At 38.5% G+C, this 23,232-nt stretch overlaps 1 protein-coding gene across 1 annotated transcript; it reads left to right on the top strand.

Moving 5' to 3' along the window:
• Window positions 1-21,706: 21,706 nt before the first annotated feature.
• On the top strand, window positions 21,707-22,458 carry LOC145099574 (uncharacterized). The gene is made up of 2 exons (XM_079037128.1): window positions 21,707-22,045; window positions 22,186-22,458. Exons 1-2 carry the CDS (start codon window positions 21,707-21,709, stop codon window positions 22,456-22,458), a joined length of 612 nt encoding a protein of 203 aa, XP_078893254.1.
• Window positions 22,459-23,232: the final 774 nt, after the last annotated feature.

The raw sequence follows: 23,232 nt of genomic DNA, 5'->3' as shown, positions 1-23,232 counted from the left end.
GCTGCGGTGGCCGCAACAACATCAGCATCGGTAAGAGCAGCTCGCTCATCAAAGGTCTCAATCAACGTGGTCTTGATAGACTCAAACATCCCTGGTATCTCAGCTCGAATGGCTACAGCCACCTCATCATGAATCATCCTGCAAATATCATCATCGCTAACACCGCTGCTCTCTGGGTTGTGGCGTGTACCCACCATGATGTCTCTTAAACACAACACAAAAGAAATCAGAGACTCGCTCGAGTATTCTCGCACTCGATCACTCAACCCTACTTGTTCTTTAGTACCCTAAGGATTCTTACTTGGACTGCTCACTGACCCGGTGTTTCCAGTAGTACAGGCCCTATACTACCTTCCACACCACATCAGTATTCACCCCAAGTCCTCCTCCTAGGATCCCAGATCACAAGTACTCTATATCTTGCTGAACGTAGACTACCCTCCAGTAGAACTCTCATAAGCTCCTCTCTGCTACCTACTCACACTCGAAGTAATTCATATTAGCAGTAACTCCTAGGCTAAGGCATCACAAATCAGGCTACTCTAATCCTAAATATGAATACCTAGCCTACTCTAGCATGCATAACACACCTCATAATATCTCATAACACGTAACGTAAGGGTATTTTGGGAAATCACCGTTCGGGCGTTGGCTGATTGTACACACTGCTCCTTTCCGCTCTTTTGGAATCTTTTACTCTTTTTAGAAAAGTTGTTTCTTTTTTAAAACTTTTCTCAAATCCTCAGTTTGAGTTCAGATATGCCCGAATGTGTATCCGAATCCCTCAACCCAAGGCTTTGATACCAACTTGTAATGACAAAAAAAAAATTCAACTAAATTTTTCATTTTTAATTCCATAAAACATGTCCCAAAATTAATCCTCACAATCAAACAACAAGTTTTCAAAAGAATTATTCGGATCCAGGATCCACAAACATAGCTCCATATCAAAAGTGTGTGTGTGTGTGTACAATCACGCCGGTGCCTTCCCGCGATCCTCTAGGGTACCTGAAACACATAACACATAACACGGTAAGCACGAATGTTTAGTGAGTTCCCCAAAATACCTCATACAACATTTCGCCATTCGAGGCTATACTCTGTACGACCCTCTGGTCAATATGTCTCAGTGGGACCCTCCAGTACCGTAGCTCGTTGGACCCTTGATAGCTTCATTTTATTTACTTCTTTTTATAGTTTTTTTAGCACATTCCATTCGCATTTTAATTAATTTCCATGCATATTTTCCTTTTTGTTATTTTTATGACCATTTTGGGTACTTTCTAGTTTCTTGAGCATTATTGCAGCTTTTAAGGAAACTAGAGGAGCGGGAGTGTGCGGGAACTTTTGGGAGGCGATTGGACTTAAAGAGCAAAAGGGATTTCGTGCTTGATGGTTGTGGAGGTGATTCATGGAGTGGGCTTGTCGATTGCTTGAAGGCGCAGAAGTGTTGAACTTTAAATTGGAAAGGGCGCGAAAGAATTCTTGAGTGTGCAAGATCGATGTTTAAGAGTTTGCAGAAGTTTTGAGTGATATGGAAAGACAAATTGGGCTTTAATTGAAGAAATATTAAAGAAAAATGGGCTAGAAGCTGATTGGACTCGAACTGGGCCAATGGATTAGCAGTGGGGGCCCAAGACTTGAAGAAGCCCAAAATACCCGTCAGAGCCCGCGACCCGCGTAAGATTCCCCGCGGCCCGCGTGGATTCCTGACAAGAGCAATTTCGGGATTTTGCTAAGAGCTCTATATTGGGAAGGTGGGTGTGCCTCTTTAGCCTTATCTAAAAAGGTCCGAGTTTGACTTGTTCTCTCTGGAGTTTGGAGTGCTTTTGAAGGCCAAGAACACCTCAAGAACATCTTGATTTCACCTCTTGATTATTGTAAAATGTTTGGTACAATTTCCTCTAACTTAGTTTCTTTGAGTTTAGCCATGCTTGGCTAAACTAATCTTGGTTGACTTTTTGTTGAATCCTTTGAACTTTTGTTGGATGTTGAAGGATCCATGAACTTGTTCTTAAATCTTTATGGAAATGTTTTATGTTTCATCATATTATCACTACTAGTATGTTTTTATTCATGAGTTTAAATGTGTTGTGGTGATTAGTTGGCTAATTTCTTGATTAAGTAAAGGATCCTCAAATTAGCAAGCAACAAATGATTTTTGTGTTGTTTTTGCTTCACACAATCATAAAAACATTTTCTCCAACATGGTAGTGAAAGCAATTGACTCCTCTTGGATTTGGTGACTTTTTGGTTCTTAATGCTAGTTGACTTTCACTAATTACATGCTATTTGGAATTAGTGACTTTGACTAAGGAAATTGTTATGAGCTTCTCTAGCCATTTCAACAATTAAGAAAAGTCTAGGTAATCTCAAGCTCCTTGGATTACTATAACCAAATTGAGGATTTAAATCAAAGTATTGCACAATTGGATTCTAATGATATGTTCATCAAAAGTCAAAGTGAGGAAACTTTAAGTCAACCATCTCTCCCTTATTGATTTTACATCAAACTCTTATTTTTGTTGAAATTGTCTATTTAAATCATAGTTAATTTTAGTTTGTTTCAATTATTTTAAAACACCAAAACCCCCCATTTTATTTTTATTGTTATTTTACAAGTATTTTTACAAAGAGATTTTTCATAAAGTTATAAATTGAACCAATCTCCGTGGATTCGATCCCTTTACCACTATACACTATTTTGGTGTGTAATATTTAGGGTTATTATTTGTGCTGGCCTCGACAACCACCAAATTTTTGGCGCCGTTGTCGGGGATTGGTTTATTTTTAATCAATTTGTTTCTCTATGCCCAGATCTCAGCGTACAGGTGACTTGAGTTACAACCCAGAAATCGAAAAAGAAGCAAGGCGTTTGGCTAAGGAAAAATGAGTTGAATGTGGTCAAACTTCTAACCCCCACGGGGACCCGGAGGTTGAAACCGCTTCATTAAGTGATATAGAACCCGATTCTAGACCCGACCCTCGCCAAGAAATTCCCGAAACACCACCCCTACAACAAATCCACCCATTATTGAACCAATTGCAATGGTGGACGGAGGAGAAGCTCCCGAAAGAAGTTTGAGGCAAATGATGGAGACCGATGTTACACAAACTCCAACCGGTATCAATTACCCGGTTTTGGAAGGAGGCTCGGAGTTGAAGTCAAGTTTAGTCCATCACCTACCAACTTTTCATGGATTGGAGAATGAAGACCCTCATAAGTATTTGAAGATGTTCCACATTATTTGCACTAGCATGAAGCCACAAGGGTCAACCGATGACCAAATCAAACTAAGGGCGTTCCCCTTTTCATTGGCCGATAAAGCAAAAGATTGGTTATTCTTGTTGGATTAGTGTCTAAGTCCATAACTATTTTGGTATGTACTTGACCCGATGGTGCATAGTCCTTTTGGGTTGCCTTCACCAAAGCAACTTGATTGGAGAAATATATATAGAGAGAGAGGATAATATGATTTATTAATATGTTATAAGAATAATATATTAAAGGAGAAATCATATTTGTTTAATTAATATTGGTCAATAATTAATTAAGAATTAATTTTGTGATCAAGTGTAATTAATTAAACTAGAGGGGCTGAATTGTAATTATGTGATAGTTACAAAATAAGGTAAGGATTATCTTATATATATGGTGAACGAATTTGAGGTGTAAATCCCTTAGAATTCGACTAGGATAAGGGTTTCTAGGACTTATCTTATGGTTGGTTGGTGGACAAGCAACTAGATAAGGATAAGGACTAAAACCTTAATCTTTACACCTATATAAACCCCCTAGGGCTTAGGAATTCGTCTAACCCTTCCCAAGAGGTCCTAAGGACGAATTCTAACCTCCCTCCTCTCTCTTTATACCTTCTCCACTTGCTTATGGTGTTTGTAAGCCATTAGAGGAGTGACACTTGTGACTCTCAGCTTTCCAAGGTCAATTCAAGGAGGAATTGGATTGTTATTGCTATATAACAATCAAGGTATGTTCTTAAACCTAATTACATGTGAATTCTGATTTCCATATGCTAGAATTAGGGTTCAAAGTCTTGGATTCAAAGTATGTACAATAGAGAAACCTAGATCCAAGCTTTAGGGTTTGTATGAGCACATAGGATGTCTTATGACCAAAACCCATCAGTGGTATCAGAGCCATGATTGGTTTCTATTGTATTGATGCTTGATGTAATTGAAAATCGTGTTTTGGCCTCACTGTTCGACCCGACTCGGCGAGTCACTCTTGGACTCAGCGAGTCAGCCCTACTCGGCGAGTTCCAGAGGGTGACTCGGCGAGTCGGTGCGTCAGATAGTGCTTATCTCGGGATTTCTTGCTGTTTTTGCATTGGGATAATTACCTTATCATGTTAGATTAATATTAATCTGATTATATGATATATTTGACTATAATTTTAATCTAATTGAAGATATTTATCAATTAATAAGATAATTGTTTCCTTATAAGATAATTGATTAATTATTTTAAGTAAATTGATAAATTATTTTTGCAAGAAATCATCAAATCTGGATACTTATGTGATTAAATGTTAATTTGAATTATTTGTTATTTGATCCTTGTTGTTGTGAAAAGTTTCATATTTGGCCCTTTAGGTTTTATAGTTTAAATTTGAACCCCAAAAGTTTTGTCGTTTTGAAATTTAAATAGTTGAAACCCTAATGTTTTGAAAAAGGTTTCAAAACTTGCCCTCAAGTTTTGGAATTTAAATTTTGATTAAATAGTTTAATTTTGATGCATATTTAAATTCCAAACCCTAATGTGTTGAAATGTTTCAAAACTTACCCTCAAGTTTTGGAATTTAAAAGTTGATTAAAAGTTTAATTAGGAATGTTAAATTCTAAAACTCTAGTATTGTTTTGAAAAAGTTCACATCACACCCTTATGGTTTTATTAATTAATTAAGGTGTATAATTAAAAGAGGTTTAGTAAATCCATAAAAGTTTAGGTTTACAATTTAATTGAATTAAAAGTATAATTGTTAAATTAGACCACCTAGTATTTTGAAAGTATAAAATACACCCTATACTATATATAACATTAAAAGTCTAACATTATATATATGTATGAGTAAAAGTCAGTCTTACCGTTAGTAGGCCTCATTCTCGAAGCTGGTCTATAAGGGGTGTTTAAGGAAATTGTAACGCCCGGGTTTCAGGGCTAAGCATTTTTGTCAATGTAATAGTCTAGGTCAACTCTTGTAACTCTTTTTGAAATAATAAAGATGAAATATTTGAGTATTATGTGAATTATATGTGTTTATTATTTAATTATAAATGTATAATTAATAAAGAATAAAAATGAGCGTCAAAATTAAAGTGTGAGATAATCCCGATATCTCTACATAAAGTTGTAGAATATGTCTCAAGGTTTCCGTTCATATAAGGAACGCCGAAATCCGAGTTATAACGAAGAAGTTATGACCCGTCGAAGTTTCACGACAGAACCGGCACGATACCGGGAAGCATGAATAGTGAATTTACGATAGAGCGAGATTTAGCCTTAGTGATCTAAACGAAAGTCGTAGAATATGTTAAACTAAGAACATCGATAAAAAAAACGCCCAAATCTGACTTCGTATGAAGAAGTTATGAGATTTTAAACAGACCAATCCTGTCCCGGCTTGTTAAAAATATAACTTTAAAAATAAAGTCAAAATTAGCCGACGGAGTCTAAACGAAAGTTGTAGAGTACGTCTTCACCTACGCGTGGATATAAAGAACGTAAAAAACGGAGTTCGTATGAACGAGTTACAAATTATAATAGCATATTTACGTATTAAAATAAAGTATAAATCATGTATACGTACACATATATATACATATGTATATATCATTAGAAAGGTATCGACGATGCGGTCATTATAAGACTAATGCTGAGTTCTTTCGACATTAGCTTAGTACAAATATCATTAAATCCATTTATAATAGTATTATAGAGGGGTGTTTAGTTGTTTATATAACTAAAAGGTCATTAAGTAATTATGGAGGGTAGTTTTTGAAAATTCAATTAGTATAAATAAGAGCCTTGGGCTCTCATATTTCTTGCACCATTCTCTTGATTCAAGAGTCTTTCTCTCCTTATCCCCCGAGCATTTCGGTCCCTCGTGATTCGACTTCTCTTTCTGTAGCTTAGTATAGTAAGGTGAGCGCTGAAGCGCTGCACGAATCTTTCTTAGAAAGATTCAGCGACGAAGTTCTGCCCCTGCAGAGCCCGACTCCTAGCTAAAACCCCCTTGTAAGTAAGTTATGCTTACCTTATTTTAATATAGCTTATATTTAAAATTAGTATTGTTATTATGAACTTATAATAAATATTTGAGCTATTATTATAACTTATATAAGTGTCGTTATAATATTTTTTTAACTACTCGCGGTACGGGGAATCTGGTTTAAAGGGCCGCATAGGGTTGTTGGATTTCAGAAGTGCTATATGCCAAAATGGTCCTGCCCTCCGGTGTTTTATGTCTGGCCCCTGTCTGTACATAGTGGTTGGAAAATATTGTTTAACGCTTATATAATAATAATAATACTAAGACTAATAGTTGGTCACGGTAAATATTAGACTAAAATTTAGCGATAATAATGCTAGGTTTCGTCGAAGGAAAATAGAATCGTTAGAAGCAAGCGCTGCCCGATTTTGGAATCATCACCTTAACAAGTGAGTGCATAGTTACTTTCAACTTACACATAGATATGAAGTATTTTATATAAATTACGTGCTATGTGTGCATATTATCTGAATACTTGCTATATATGCTAGATGAACGTTGTTATACATGTTTTCAATGATTTAAACTGTATATGTATTTTATATCTACGAAAATGTTGGGGTAAAACATGGGTAGATGCAATAGGTGATGTGTGATAAAATGATGAGAGGCCTCGATGTTGATGTTGTTGATTCTGTCATCTAGCGGAGTATGGATGACGACCACGGACTCTTCTAGACAGTCCAGTGGAACACTAGCAGGCTCGCAACCTGTAGGTGTTTGTGAACGATATGTTCACCGGTGTACTCCATCCCCCACATGGTTGCCTTTAGGACATTTATTGCTGAGGAATCCCCTTAGCAGTAGTGTCCGTCCCGATGATGATCCTTAGGCTAGGTCCCTTATGATAGTTGTTTAGGGACGTAAAGTGAGGATAACGGGAACGGGTAATCAGGTTATTGTTGATCGATGAAATTAATAAACTTATTTATTGTGGGTTGAAAACCCTATGTGCTCACCAGGCTCCCAAGCCTGACCCACTCAATTTTATGTATTACAGGTAGTGGCGCATGAGCATAGGTGTGATGTTTTGGACGAGGGATTACGGATATAGGCCTGTAGATATGAAATAATGTAGTAAGGCTTATATTGTACTGTTTATGCTTTTGATCTGTACGAACATGACATCCCGAGTCTTTTAATGAAATACATTTCTATGGAAATGCTTTTGATAAATCTTTATCATATTTTTGTTTTGGGACAAATTCCACAACACTTTCATTTAAAATGTAACTCTGATTTCTAAACAAAGCATAAACAAACCGGTCTTTTCTGGCCGTGATTTTGGGGATGTCACAGTTGGTATCAGAGCATTAGTTTAAGCGAACTAGGAATTTGTAGGATTTCTAGACTTAAACTTAGAATGCTAAGCGATGATTGTGAGGTGTGAGCACTAGCCTATTTTAGGAATTGTGCCTAAAATGCTTTTATGTGCTAAATGCTTTGTGCATAATATGCTGTTAATTGTTCGGATCTATGGTCTGTTGCCGACCGGATCTGGAAACTTTATCTGTTTAGGATTCTAAACGTACGACTACGATATTAGAACTAACATGTAAACGTTTCGGAGTGATCAGGACGATTTAAACGTCTATCCTAAATAAAGATCTAAATTCACCTTATTCGGTGTATAGATCAAGATGGCAAGGACTCGTAGCGGAAACGTGAACGCGAATGGAGATAGGAACCAACCCCCAGTGGTTCAACAAATACCTGTTGTAGAAGAAGTTGCACCTGAGCCAGTCACGATGGCCGGAGTGCAAGCGATGATCCAGGCTATGTTGGATCGTCAAATGGAGGAAACTAGACGTTTGCTCCAGCAAAATCGAGAGGAAGGCACTATTCAAATCGAACAGCCCGAGTTGAACGAAGGGCAGACTGAGGAAGGAGACTACAGTGGAACTGTTGGTCAAGTCAACCAACCAATAGTTCAAGAAAATAACCAAGATGACGGATTCGAGAGAAATGGATGCAAGTACAAGGATTTTCAGACTTGCAAGCCATCGACTTTCACGGGAAAGGAAGATCCAATCGGAGTCATGGATTGGATCTCGGAGATGGAGTTAGCTTTCATGACATGCGGTTGCAGAGGGAAGCTACAGACCACATTTGCAGTGCGTCAGTTTCGAGGAGGCGCTGTACGTTGGTGGAATACTTTGGGGAAGACTTTAAGCCCCAACAAACCCCTGGAACTGACATGGGCAGAATTTCTGGTACAATTCAAACGAAAGTACTGCTCAGCTCAAAACCTGCTCGAGCTAGAGAACCAGTTTCTAACCCTAAAGAAGGGGAGCATGTCAATCGATGAATACACGAACAACTTCACAGAAAAGATGGAATTTGCCTTGCGTCTTGTTCCGGATGAGCTGACGAAAATTGATAAGTACGCAAAGGGATTACCATGGGAGTACGCGGTGCCAGTGCGTCAGGCACCTACTTTGGAGGCAGCTATCTGGGCTGCCAAGTCTGTGGAGGATATGATTAAGGGAAGAGCTGCCAGCAAAGTCGAGGTTGGCGAGAAAAGGAAATTTGACGGATCCTCAAGGTCCAGTAAGAAGGGTAGATTCTCAAAGTCTGGTTCGAGAGGAGGAGGATCAGAAGCGAAGTGGTGTGACAAGTGCAAGAAAAAGCACTCTGGGAAGTGTGACGGAGGGGTCACTTGTTACAAATGCGGAAAGCCTGGGCACTATGCCAATGAATGCACGTTCACTAAGAAGGTCTGTTATGAGTGCAACGAGGAGGGGCACATTTCAAGGGATTGCCCGAAGAAGAAGGAGACAGGAAGACCCAACATACCACCGAAGCCGAAGGCGAGAGCCTTCCAGATGACGCTCGAGGCTGCAAAGGAGGCAGCAGACGTCGCTTCAGGTACCTTTCTTGTAAATGGTTTGCCTGCAAATATACTATTTGATTCCGGAGCCAACTACTCCTTTGTGTCGCATAAATTTGGTGGGAAATTAGCATTGCCTGTAGAAAAACTAGATAATGCCCTGATTGTAGAAGTTGTCAGTGGCAAATTCGTACCTGTTAGTAATCGTATTAGGAACATCGTCATTGACCTAAACGGAAACGAATTCCACGAACAGCTATTACCCATAGAGTTAAACGGTTTCGACATCGTTTTGGGTATGGATTGGCTTAGCGCCAACGATGCTGAGATTCAATGCCGAAAGAAGATAGTAAAGGTAAACCCACCCGGAAAAGAATCATTTATGGTGTATGGGGACAAACGCAGAGTGAATTCTGGAATCATCTCCCTGATGAAAGCCATGAAATGTTTGTCCAAAGGATGTGCATCATACTTGGCATTCGTAATCGATGCCAAGAAGGAGAAGAAAGAGGTGCAGAATATACCGGTTGTGTGTGATTATCCGGAAGTCTTTCCCGAAGATCTTCCCGGATTACCACCTGATAGGCAAGTGGAGTTTCGTATAGACTTGTTACCAGGAACAACACCGATAGCAAAGGCACCTTACCGATTAGCACCGACGGAGATGAAGGAGCTCATGACGCAACTTCAGGAGCTGTTGGACAACGGTTTTATTCGACCTAGTTCATCACTCTGGGGAGCTCCGGTGTTATTCGTGAAGAAGAAAGACGGAAGTATGAGAATGTGTATAGACTACCGAGAGCTGAATAAGGCAACGGTGAAGAACAAGTATCCATTGCCGAGGATTGATGACCTATTCGATCAGCTGCAAGGTTCGAGCTACTTCTCAAAGATCGATCTTAGGTCAGGATATCATCAGCTAAAGGTGAGAAAGCAGGATATTGAGAAGACTGCATTCAGAACGAGATATGGACACTACGAGTTCTTGGTTATGTCACTCGGGCTAACCAATGCTCCCGCAGCATTCATGGATTTGATGAATAGGGTTTGTAAACCATTCCTCGATAAATCCGTGATAGTGTTCATCGACGACATTCTCATCTACTCAAAAAGCCAAGAGGAGCATGGAAAGCATCTACGGGAAGTATTAGAAGTGTTGAAGAAGGAGAAGCTTTTTGCAAAGTTCTCCAAATGCGACTTTTGGATACGGGAAGTCCAATTCTTGGGTCATGTTGTTAACCAGGAGGGAATAATGGTTGACCCCGCAAAGATCGAGGCTGTGATGAAGTGGGAACGTCCGAAAAGTCCCACGGAAATTCGAAGCTTTCTAGGATTAGCCGGATATTATCGACGATTTATCCAAGGCTTTTCTTCGATAGCTGCTCCATTAACAGCTTTGACTCATAAAGGAGCTACATATACGTGGAGTGAGAAACACGATGAGGCATTCGAGAAACTAAAGAAGAAGTTATGTGAAGCACCGATACTTTCTCTACCCGATGGAGTCGAAGATTTCGCGGTTTATAGTGATGCTTCTGGAGTCGGGTTAGGTTGTGTTCTGACCCAAAGAGAAAAGGTGATAGCATACGCATCTCGACAATTGAAAGAGCACGAAAAGAACTACCCCACTCATGATCTGGAGTTGGCAGCGGTAGTATTTGCCTTAAAGATATGGAGGCATTACCTCTACGGCACGAAGTGCAAGCTCTTCACTGATCATAAGAGTCTCCAGTACCTCTTTAATCAGAAGGAGTTGAACATGAGGCAACGACGTTGGCTAGAACTTCTCAAGGACTACGACTGTGAGATACTTTACCACCCAGGTAAAGCAAATATTGTTGCTGATGCTCTCAGTCGGAAAGTCAATCTTGAAAGGAAAAGGCCAAGAGCGTTAAGAATTGAAGTCGTCTCGACGATTGTGGAAAGCATCAGGAAAGCTCAAGAAGAAGCTTTAGAGAAAAATGACCGAAAGGAAGAACGTTTGGGAAGAACGTTAGTGTTCGGTACAAACAGTCGTGGACTGAAGGTATTCCAAGATCGAATTTGGGTACCTAAGACGGGAGGAATAAGAGATCTTCTAATGGAAGAAGCACACAAGACCATGTACTCGATTCATCCCGGTGGCACTAAAATGTATAGGGACCTAAAACCCTACTACTGGTGGCCGACGATGAAGCTCGATGTTGCGAAGTATGTGGCCGAGTGCGTAACATGTGCGAGGGTTAAGGCACAACATCAGAAACCGTATGGGAGTTTAGAACCCTTACCTGTACCCATGGGTAAATGGGAAGACATCACCATGGATTTTGTGACTAAACTGCCCAGGACGAAGAACGGTCACGACATGATTTGGGTAGTCGTTGATCGTTTCACCAAGAGTGCACACTTCATAGCAGCCAACGAGAAGTGGTCTATGGATAAGCTCGCAAATGCTTACGTGAAGGAAATTGTAAGACTTCACGGTGTCCCTCTTACGATTGTATCAGATCGTGATAGTCGTTTCACGTCAAGGTTTTGGAGGAGTCTACAAGAGGAGTTAGGTACAAAGTTGTGTTTGAGTACTGCTTACCATCCGCAAACTGATGGTTAGAGCGAAAGAACGATTCAGACGCTGGAAGATATGTTGAGAGCATGTACCCTCGAATTCCAAGGGAATTGGGACGAGCACTTACCTCTGGTAGAATTTTCCTACAACAATAGTTATCACTCGAGCATCAAGATGGCTCCTTATCAAGCCTTGTATGGGCAGAAGTGTCGTACGCCGTCTTGTTGGCTTGAAGCCGGAGCGAAGCAGTTTATGGGCCCCGAGATAGTCCATGAGACTGCTGAGAAGTTGAAGGTGATTAGGGAAAGGATGTTAGCAGCCCAGGATCGTCAGAAGAGCTATGCTGACAAGAAAAGACGACCGATAACTTTCGAAGTTGGGGATTCCGTTTTTCTTAAAGTCTCACCGTGGAAGGGACTTATACGATTTGGGAAACGAGGAAAGTTGAGTCCAAGGTTTATTGGACCGTTCAAAGTTCTTCAGAAGATAGGGAACCAAGCTTACAAGCTGGAATTGCCCGAAGAACTCAATGGTATTCATAACACCTTCCATGTGTGTTATTTGAGGAAATTCACCGGAGATGTTCCCGACATAATTCCAATCTCAGAGTTAAGGATGGATGAAAATAAAAGGTTGATCGAAGAGCCTGAGGCAATTGTTGACCGTAAGACTAAGAAGTTACGACGCAAGATGGTCGACTTGGTGCTAGTCCGATGGAAACATTCGAATGGGCCGAATCTCACTTGGGAAACAGAGGATGACATGATGAGTCGCTATCCACATCTGTTTGCTGATGCATGATTCCGGGACGGAATCATCCTAAGGGGGAGAGAATTGTAACGCCCGGGTTTCAGGGCTAAGCATTTTTGTCAATGTAATAGTCTAGGTCAACTCTTGTAACTCTTTTTGAAATAATAAAGATGAAATATTTGAGTATTATGTGAATTATATGTGTTTATTATTTAATTATAAATGTATAATTAATAAAGAATAAAAATGAGCGTCAAAATTAAAGTGTGAGATAATCCCGATATCTCTACATAAAGTTGTAGAATATGTCTCAAGGTTTCCGTTCATATAAGGAACGCCGAAATCCGAGTTATAACGAAGAAGTTATGACCCGTCGAAGTTTCACGACAGAACCGGCACGATACCGGGAAGCGTGAATAGTGAATTTACGATAGAGCGAGATTTAGCCTTAGTGATCTAAACGAAAGTCGTAGAATATGTTAAACTAAGAACATCGATAAAAAAAACGCCCAAATCTGACTTCGTATGAAGAAGTTATGAGATTTTAAACAGACCAATCCTGTCCCGGCTTGTTAAAAATATAACTTTAAAAATAAAGTCAAAATTAGCCGACGGAGTCTAAACGAAAGTTGTAGAGTACGTCTTCACCTACGCGTGGATATAAAGAACGTAAAAAACGGAGTTCGTATGAACGAGTTACAAATTATAATAGCATATTTATGTATTAAAATAAAGTATAAATCATGTATACGTACACATATATATACATATGTATATATCATTAGAAAGGTATCGACGATGCGGTCATTATAAGACTAATGCTGAGTTCTTTCGACATTAGCTTAGTACAAATATCATTAAATCCATTTATAATAGTATTATAGAGGGGTGTTTAGTTGTTTATATAACTAAAAGGTCATTAAGTAATTATGGAGGGTAGTTTTTGAAAATTCAATTAGTATAAATAAGAGCCTTGGGCTCTCATATTTCTTGCACCATTCTCTTGATTCAAGAGTCTTTCTCTCCTTATCCCCCGAGCATTTCGGTCCCTCGTGATTCGACTTCTCTTTCTGTAGCTTAGTATAGTAAGGTGAGCGCTGAAGCGCTGCACGAATCTTTCTTAGAAAGATTCAGCGACGAAGTTCTGCCCCTGCAGAGCCCGACTCCTAGCTAAAACCCCCTTGTAAGTAAGTTATGCTTACCTTATTTTAATATAGCTTATATTTAAAATTAGTATTGTTATTATGAACTTATAATAAATATTTGAGCTATTATTATAACTTATATAAGTGTCGTTATAATATTTTTTTTAACTACTCGCGGTACGGGGAATCTGGTTTAAAGGGCCGCATAGGGTTGTTGGATTTCAGAAGTGCTATATGCCAAAATGGTCCTGCCCTCTGGTGTTTTATGTCTGGCCCCTGTCTGTACATAGTGGTTGGAAAATATTGTTTAACGCTTATATAATAATAATAATACTAAGACTAATAGTTGGTCACGGTAAATATTAGACTAAAATTTAGCGATAATAATGCTAGGTTTCGTCGAAGGAAAATAGAATCGTTAGAAGCAAGCGCTGCCCGATTTTGGAATCATCACCTTAACAAGTGAGTGCATAGTTACTTTCAACTTACACATAGATATGAAGTATTTTATATAAATTACGTGCTATGTGTGCATATTATCTGAATACTTGCTATCTATGCTAGATGAACGTTGTTATACATGTTTTCAATGATTTAAACTGTATATGTATTTTATATCTACGAAAATGTTGGGGTAAAACATGGGTAGATGCAATAGGTGATGTGTGATAAAATGATGAGAGGCCTCGATGTTGATGTTGTTGATTCTGTCATCTAGCGGAGTATGGATGACGACCACGGACTCTTCTAGACAGTCCAGTGGAACACTAGCAGGCTCGCAACCTGTAGGTGTTTGTGAACGATATGTTCACCGGTGTACTCCATCCCCCACATGGTTGCCTTTAGGACATTTATTGCTGAGGAATCCCCTTAGCAGTAGTGTCCGTCCCGATGATGATCCTTAGGCTAGGTCCCTTATGATAGGTGTTTAGGGACGTAAAGTGAGGATAACGGGAACGGGTAATCGGGTTATTGTTGATCGATGAAATTAATAAACTTATTTATTGTGGGTTGAAAACCCTATGTGCTCACCAGGCTCCCAAGCCTGACCCACTCAATTTTATGTATTACAGGTAGTGGCGCATGAGCATAGGTGTGATGTTTTGGACGAGGGATTACGAATATAGGCCTGTAGATATGAAATAATGTAGTAAGGCTTATATTGTACTGTTTATGCTTTTGATCTGTACGAACATGACATCCCGAGTCTTTTAATGAAATACATTTCTATGGAAATGCTTTTGATAAATCTTTATCATATTTTTGTTTTGGGACAAATTCCACAACACTTTCATTTAAAATGTAACTCTGATTTCTAAACAAAGCATAAACAAACTGGTCTTTTCTGGCCGTGATTTTGGGGATATCACAGAAATTGCCTATAAAATGGCGATTGAATGGGTATCCACTCTTACCCACCGCACTCTTGACTAGTGGAGGGTCGTTAGCCGAACGGGTAGGATAGGATGAAACCTTCCATTATAAGTATAATGAATTATTAAAGTAACTAAATGTTTCATAAAATTCCCAATCTTAGTTACTTAGGCAAAAGTGAATTGATGCAATTCCATGAAATTACACTTTGTGCCCTTGCAAAGACGTTAGTGGAGCGTGTGTGGTTTACCGGCACACTAAATGGTTCTAAGCAATGGTAGCAAAGGGTGACTCAATGTTTGTCATAGTTCGGTGGAGCGTGTGTGGTTTACCGGCACATCGAATAGGTGACTGTAACATGTGAGGGCACCATGTAAGTTTGCATGGTTATTCACACCCGCTTTGTGATCCTCGGCATCCCAGTCACAAACTAAAGGGGGCATATCGAGATTTAAACATGCCATTGAAAGTTCAATGAATCTCAAAGGATCTAGGAGTTTTCATAGATTTAAAACTTAAATTTCTTTTCGTTTTTCATGGTGGAAATTAGTGAATCGTCATTCACTTACCTTCAAATGTTCTGAAATTAGGGTTACGACATCCCTCTCCCGAGTTGTAGAATATTATGTTGGGTCCTAGCCTTAGTATCTCATTTGGGTGATTTACTAAGGACTCAATCGATCAACTAACTTGAATTCATTTTTCTCCCGTTTTGTAGATGTCAAAGTTCGACAACTATGGTCTTCTCAAATCCCATGGAACAAGCATTCCACATGAAGATGGTATTCCACGATTCGATCGAGGAACAAGAAATCATGCTTCACTTCCTCCACCTCCTCCAATTGTTCTCCCTAACCCACAAGATCGAAGAATTGAAAGGTTCAACATCACTAAAGCCCTGTTGGAAATGAAACATGAAGATGGTAAGCCCGTGTGTGCCCACGTTCTAGGAATGAAATCACACATTGATAGGTTGATAATGTTGGGTGTGTCATTCCTGAATGAGTTGGCTATGAATTGGGTTTTGCAGTCACTTCCAGAATCATATAATGAGTTCAAAAGAAAGTATGATATGATGGATCATGACGACAACCTCATTGACCTAACTTACATGCTCATTACTGCTGAATTAGAAATGATTTGGCGAAGCAATGGAGCGTATTTGTTGGGAGAGTCAACCGACCATACTTCCGAGGACGTTCTGGGAGAACCAACCTGCGTTTGCTGCCAAAAGAAAGGGCGTTGGATACAAGTCTGCCCAAAGAGCCTGAAGAGTCCAGAAGATGGGAGAGTCAAAGAGTATGGCTGCGCTTCAGGTAAAATCCACTATCTAACTCCATTAAGTTCCTATTCATTAATTCTTAATACATAATGTAATAAGATTGCATTTGAATGTTTTACAGGATCGGTGAAAAGAAAGGAAGCTTGGTGAAAGAGCAAGATAAATCTAATCACAAGGAATGGATCTTGATCGCATGGACTTGAAGATTAGATTTTGATCTTAGATAGTTATGATAGAGTTGTTAGAAATTTTTCTTTTGAAATACATAGTTTTCAATGGATTTTGCATTGTAAGGACATATGTTTTCCGCTGCTTTTATAAATAAAATAAATTTTCGTTTGACTTATTTATTTATTTGTTTATTTCCTTGCAATGAAATCGTTTTGAAAATTGGTGTTTGCATATTTCTACAACAAATGGATATGATTCTTATTTATGGTGTTTATGGAAAAGTCTAGAATTTACCAAATAGGGAGAGTTTTCTCATCGCCCAAGTTTCAATTGGACAGAAATTTGGAACCATGCAACTTGGTTGCACGATGAATGAGAAATTTCATATATGGAAATTAGACTAATTCGTTGACAAGGTGTCAAGTGAAAGACTAAGAGATCGAGCACACAATGTTGCGTGTTGATCAAGTCCACCATAAGAGTAACAATGATATTCGTCATGATTTACTAAAGGTTTAGTAAATATGATTATACTTACATGATTAGGTGTAATTCTGAATTGATTAAAGGGTTTAAATCAATAGCCGAACGAATAAGAAGAATCAAGTAGGCAGAAAGATAAAAGTTTCTCCATTCTAAGATGAAGGGAGAGTACCTTTTATGCTTTATGATAGGTCTTAATGATTAAGAACCATATCTCAATTGATCCTCTAAGTGAGTCTTAGTACAATTGTATGTCTAAGAAGAGGAATCAAGAATTGAAGAAATGGTTAAATCAATAAGTCAATCATACTTCGTTCCAATAACAAATCTTAAAGTTAAGATTGTGACATTGAGTGAAAGGTATTAAGAAGGTTTGTAACTTTCATTAAATGTGGAAAGTTGTGATGTCTTGGATAAGACAAAGACTAACTAGGACCAATTTATGAAGTGTTTTGATAAAAACTACACTAACTCTTGAATATTTGTTTGTCAAGAAATGTTTATTGACAAGAGAATCTTATATGTCAAGGAGTCAGTGGGAGTCTTAATGGTCTTGAAAGGTTTCAAGAACAAATCAAATAAACCTTATCGGTCATCACTAGCACACGAGTTGAGGTTTACAACCTATCGTGTTGACATTATTTTGATTCTGTGCCAATCCAATCGAGTTAATTATGCATGTGAGTTCTATGAGTTCTCATTTTGAACGCATAAAAGGCAAAGCACCTTAATCAATGAAAGGTACATTGATAGGAAAGGGTGAGTTGCTTAACTACTTGGAAGACATGGTGGGCAGCCGTGCTACCATAAAGCAAGAAATCAAGATTAAGAAAGTTCCGTCCATATGAGTTTGAATTTGTCGTAAACTTTGGTTTTAACAAATTCACATGGATAGGAACACATACACCGCTCAAATCTAAGTGTCATAAGATTTCCTCCTTCATGAAAATGATTGTGAGGAAACGCTTTCACTAAGAAAGATTTAAGAAGATAGTAATTGTAAAATTGCATTCTCAAATTCAATCATGGTTACGGTATCCCTTTCCATAATTTGAATTGTGAGGTTTGGCAATTAGTCTTAATTTTTTAGACACACATATAAACTATCGAAGGCAAAGGTGTATAAGTTCAAGAAGCCTTGATAAAAGATTATCAAAGCACTAAGTATTAGAAACATGGACTTAAGAAATTCAATAAGTATTGTCTTTCTGGAAGTTAAGATGTTTATGAATACATGTCGAAGCTAGTGGGAGCATAAGTGTTATGTTTTACAATAATCATCATGATAGTGGGAGCATAAATGTTATGATTGTATGATTATTAAGGCACGTATTGCAAAGTTGGCAATATTAATTATAGAAAACAAGAGTTAAACCTTGGAAAGTAGTAAGGGTTATAAAGTTGTTTTGCTATAATTAAGGGAGAGAATATTATGCTTCATTTCAAATCTAAAGGATTAGGTTGAGAAATGTTAATAAATTTAGTCGAAGGTACATAGTGTGTTCTTAAAATTTCGATTATGATTACGGCATTCCTCTTCACAATTCGAATTTTGAGAATATAGCAAATAAAACATTGTGCGTCATGTCCAATACGCTTTGGGTAGAGGATCGATTGCAAATGCTTTAATGTTTGACCATTCTAAAATTTTCCAAATGTCTAGCGCATTTAGAGGGAAAAAGGACTAGAATCGGTTTTGACTAAAAATAATTAAACAACTATCAAAGGACAATCCAAAGTTCGACGAGGATTGGTTGCTTGTGAGTAGTTGGAAGCATGGTATTGAATGGACCATATCGACCTTATTATGAATAGAAAAGATTCTATTAAGAATAAGTTGTCATATGGAAAATATGGAAGCGTGTCTATATTGGGAAGTAAATATTGAAAATCTATGACTAGATTAGAAACTTTTATGCAAAAGGATGTTCAAAGGAATGTACTTTGAGTGAGAGACATCATATCTAAGGAATTGTCTTGTAACAATCTCCGATAAAAGACTTTGTAATATCATTGGCAATAGTCTTTGTGACTTTGGTGCATTGTCATTACGAAAGGATAGTTGCATAGAATGTTAGAATCTAGCATATTCTATAAGTAACAAGAATTTGATATTCTTTAACTTATGGAAAACGGATTTGGAGTTGTGAAATGAGAATGATTGGAAATGTGTTCAATGTGATCTATTTCACAAAGTAAGAACCATAGGTAAACATTGTGTGCATGCTAGGAGCATGGGACAAGTGTAATAATTCAAGTAAGAAGTTGATTACCCGAAACGACAAATAATGAGTAATCGATATGGTGATAAATAAAAGGTGTTTTATTTATACTCAAAGGTTTGAGGCCATATGGGATTAGTATTATTCATGTGTTTCACTTTGCATGTTTTGACTTCCAAAATAATTGAATTTATTAAGAATAATCGAATTATTCAAACGGGCCACAGTCGTTCATATGTTGGAAGTAGATATGAATGAAGACTGTCGTGAATTGGTGTGTGGATTGTCTAAAAGAGTATTAGACATAAGCAAATGTTTGCTGCAACGTTCATGAGTGCTTACGAATATGATTTGAGCATTGGATTAAACCCATGCTCACTTGGATCACTCGATGAATTGTATCACGAGTGATTAGTGAGACGATAACATCTTATATTCTTGAAACCGAGATGTGTGAGTTGTATCTTGCAAATCGGTTGCACATTGATAATATGTAAACGCACCAGTAACTTGGTGTTATAAAACATATTGTTGTGTGTAATTCGGTGGGTGAGTGCAATCGAGCATTGTATCAAAGTTTATCCATTCCTTTTATTTAAAGTAGGATAAAGGTGATATCTTTGGGCCCCTTGATGGTTTAGTGATGATAAACGTAAATGCTCGGCCGGGCTAGGGCTAATTTGATTTGTTCAATTAATCAGTCGTCATAAATCGGGAATCGAGATATAGTACAAAGAGAATGATTTGAAATCATATTTCATATGATATCTAGAATGGAGGAATATATGATCCCTTATCTAAGGGCACGCGTATCTGATAGGATCAGAGTTGACAGCGACTTTGGAAAGCTACGATTGCAGATCAGGATCTGAAGTCATACGCAGAATAGTTGTTAGACTTATCCAAGTGGGAGACTGTTGGATTAGTGTCTAAGTCCATAACTATTTTGGTATGTACTTGACCCGATGGTGCATGGTCCTTTTGGGTTGTCTTCACCAAAGCAACTTGATTGGAGAAATAAATAAAGAGAGAGGTTATTATGATTTATTAATATGTTATAAGAGTAATATATTAAAGGAGAAATCATATTTGTTTAATTAATATTGGTCAATAATTAATTAAGAATTAATTTTGTGATCAAGTGTAATTAATTAAACTAGAGGGGCTGAATTGTAATTATGTGATAGTTACAAAATAAGGTAAGGATTATCTTATATATATGGTGAACGAATTTGAGGTGTAAATCCCTTAGAATTCGACTAGGATAAGGGTTTCTAGGACTTATCTTATGGTTGGTTGGTGGACAAGCAACTAGATAAGGATAAGGACTAAAACCTTAATCTTTACACCTATATAAACCCCCTAGGGCTTAGGAATTCGTCTAACCCTTCCCAAGAGGTCCTAAGGACGAATTCTAACCTCCCTCCTCTCTCTTTATACCTTCTCCACTTGCTTATGGTGTTTGTAAGCCATTAGAGGAGTGACACTTGTGACTCTCAGCTTTCCAAGGTCAATTCAAGGAGGAATTGGATTGTTATTGCTATATAACAATCAAGGTATGTTCTTAAACCTAATTACATGTGGATTCTGATTTCCATATGCTAGAATTAGGGTTCAAAGTCTTGGATTCAAAGTATGTACAATAGAGAAACCTAGATCCAAGCTTTAGGGTTTGTATGAGCACATAGGATGTCTTATGACCAAAACCCATCAATTTTATCTTTCACCGGGGTCGATCAACTCATGGACCGACATGGCAAGAGCTTTCCTTGATAAATTTTATCCTGCCTCAAGAGTCTCAAGTCTTGGAAATGAGATTTGTGGAATCCGCCAAAGTCAAAATGAGACTTTTCATGATTATTGGGAGAGGTTCAACAAGTTGTGCTATAGTTGCCCACAACACCAAATTCCGGAACAACTCCTCATTCAACACTTCTATGAGGGATTATTGCCAATGGAGAGAAGACTAGTTGATGCCTCAAGTGGTGGAGATGTCTTTAGTAAAACCCCACAACAAACAAGACAACTTTTCAACACCATAGCCGCAAATTCACAACATTTTGGCCCACGCCAAGACATGAAGAGAGACACACAACACAAAGTCAATGAAGTGGGAACATCAAATCTTGAGTCTCAAATAAAAGATCTAACCTCTGTTGTCCAAAAGATAGCCATGGGACAAACTCCACAAGTGATGGTTTGTGGAATATGTGCAACAATGGTACATCCTACAAATATGTGTCCCATCCTTCAAGAAGATGCGGAACATGTGAATGCCACGGGAGAGTTCCAAAACTACCACAACAAACCATCCGGTTACCAAAATGCATATAATTCGAGTTGGAAGCCAAATCCCAACATGAACTACAACTCAAGACCATTGCCTCAAAATGCATTGGTTAGACCGTCCTATCCACCACCACAACCTCAATACCAACATCAACAACCACACTATCAACCCAAACCACACCCTCCACATCATCATCAACAACCTCCTCAATCTCAACCAAGTAGCTCCGGAATGTCTCTTGAAGACATTGTCAAATCTCTAGCCACTAGTACCCAACAATTCCAAAAAGAGACAAGGACTAGTATCTCCAACCTTGAAGCACAAATGGGAGATATAGTTACATCTATAAGTAAGTTGGAATCCCATGGTAAACTCCCTTCTCAAACCGAAAAGAACCCAAATATCAATATGGTGACCTTGAGAAGTGGCAAACAAGCCGGAGAAAGTAGTTCAAAGAAGAAGCCAAGGGAAGAAGAGGAAGAAATAGAGATCATTCCCATTGAAGAACCTACAGTCAAGAACGATGCACAAGCTAGAGTTCCAAAGAAGTCTACCCCTCTAGTAACACCAATAGCCACTCAACCACCGTTCCCCTCCCGACTTGCAACTTCAAAGAAGAATATGGAGGAGAAAGAGATTTTGGACACCTTCCGAAAGGTGGAAGTAAACATCCCTCTACTTGATGCGATCAAGTAAATTCCGAGATATGCAAAGTTCTTGAAAGAACTTTGCACCAACAAGAGGAAGTTGAAGGGAAATGAGAAAATTTTGATGAATGAAAATGCATCCGCGGTTTTACAAAGGAAACTTCACCCAAATGCAAAGATCCCAGAATGTTCACGGTTCCTTGCAAGATTGGAGATGTCACTTTTAGTAGTGCTATGCTTGATCTTGGTGCCTCTATCAATGTAATGCCCTATTCGGTGTATGAATCATTGAATGTCAGACCCTTAAGTGAAACTGGTGTCATAATCTCTCTTGCGGATAAATCAAGTGTCTTTCCTAGAGGCGTTTTGGAAGATGTCCTAGTGCAAGTGAACCAATTGGTCTTCCCGGCGGATTTCTTATGTGATTGATCTAGATGAGCAAGTGTCCTCCAAATCGGCTCTAATCTTGCTTGGGAGACCGTTTTTGAAGACGGCTAGGACGAAGATCGATGTGTATGTGGGAAGTTTGACAATGGAGTTTGATGGTGAAACAATAAGTTTTAATATTTATGATGCCATGAGATATCCTAGTGATGTTTCATCTTTGTACTTTGTTGATGTTGTCGAGCCAATTACTTAAGAATTGTTTGAGTTATCTAACGGTGATATGTTGGAAATGATCTTAAGCAAAGGATTCGATTGTGGGAAGCTATCCGAGCAATTAAAACTTTATTCTTTGGATCCGGAAGTTGAGAAGTTGGTAAATAAAATGGAGATGAAGAAATCCACAAGATTATATGTCAAGCAAGTTGAATTGCCCCCAACTCATACAAAATTGCCCCCATCCCTTGTTCAACCACCCGAATTGGAATTGAAGGTCTTACCTCAACACTTGAAGTATGCCTATTTGGGAAAGAATGAAACCCTTCCGGTTATCATTTCAACTCACTTAACCGAATTTGAAGAAGAACAACTCGTCAAGGTGTTGAAGGAGCATAAAGAAGCCATGGGTTGGACGATTGCGGATATCAAGGGATTGAACCCCTCCACTTGTATGCTCAAGATCTTAATGGAGGATGAATGCAAGCCGAGACGGGACGCACAAAGAAGGTTGAATCCGCCAATGATGGAAGTGGTCAAGAAAGATATTTTGAAGCTCCTAGATGCGGGGATGATCTATCCAATCTCGGATAGCAAGTGGGT

The sequence above is a fragment of the Lactuca serriola genome, chromosome 4 (genome assembly GCF_051521515.1).
Source record: "Lactuca serriola cultivar US96UC23 chromosome 4, Lser_US96UC23_V15, whole genome shotgun sequence".
In the NCBI taxonomy this organism is placed as follows: domain Eukaryota; kingdom Viridiplantae; phylum Streptophyta; class Magnoliopsida; order Asterales; family Asteraceae; genus Lactuca; species Lactuca serriola.
This window is presented reverse-complemented; position numbering and strand designations above follow the sequence as displayed.

Coding starts and splice junctions, on each gene's coding strand:
- LOC145099574 (XM_079037128.1), top strand. CDS start 21,707: ATGGGAGATATAGTTACATCTATAAGTAAGTTGGAATCCCATGGTAAA. Junction 22,046..22,185: donor ACACCTTCCGAAAGGTGGAA/GTAAACATCCCT, acceptor GGTTTTACAAAG/GAAACTTCACCCAAATGCAA.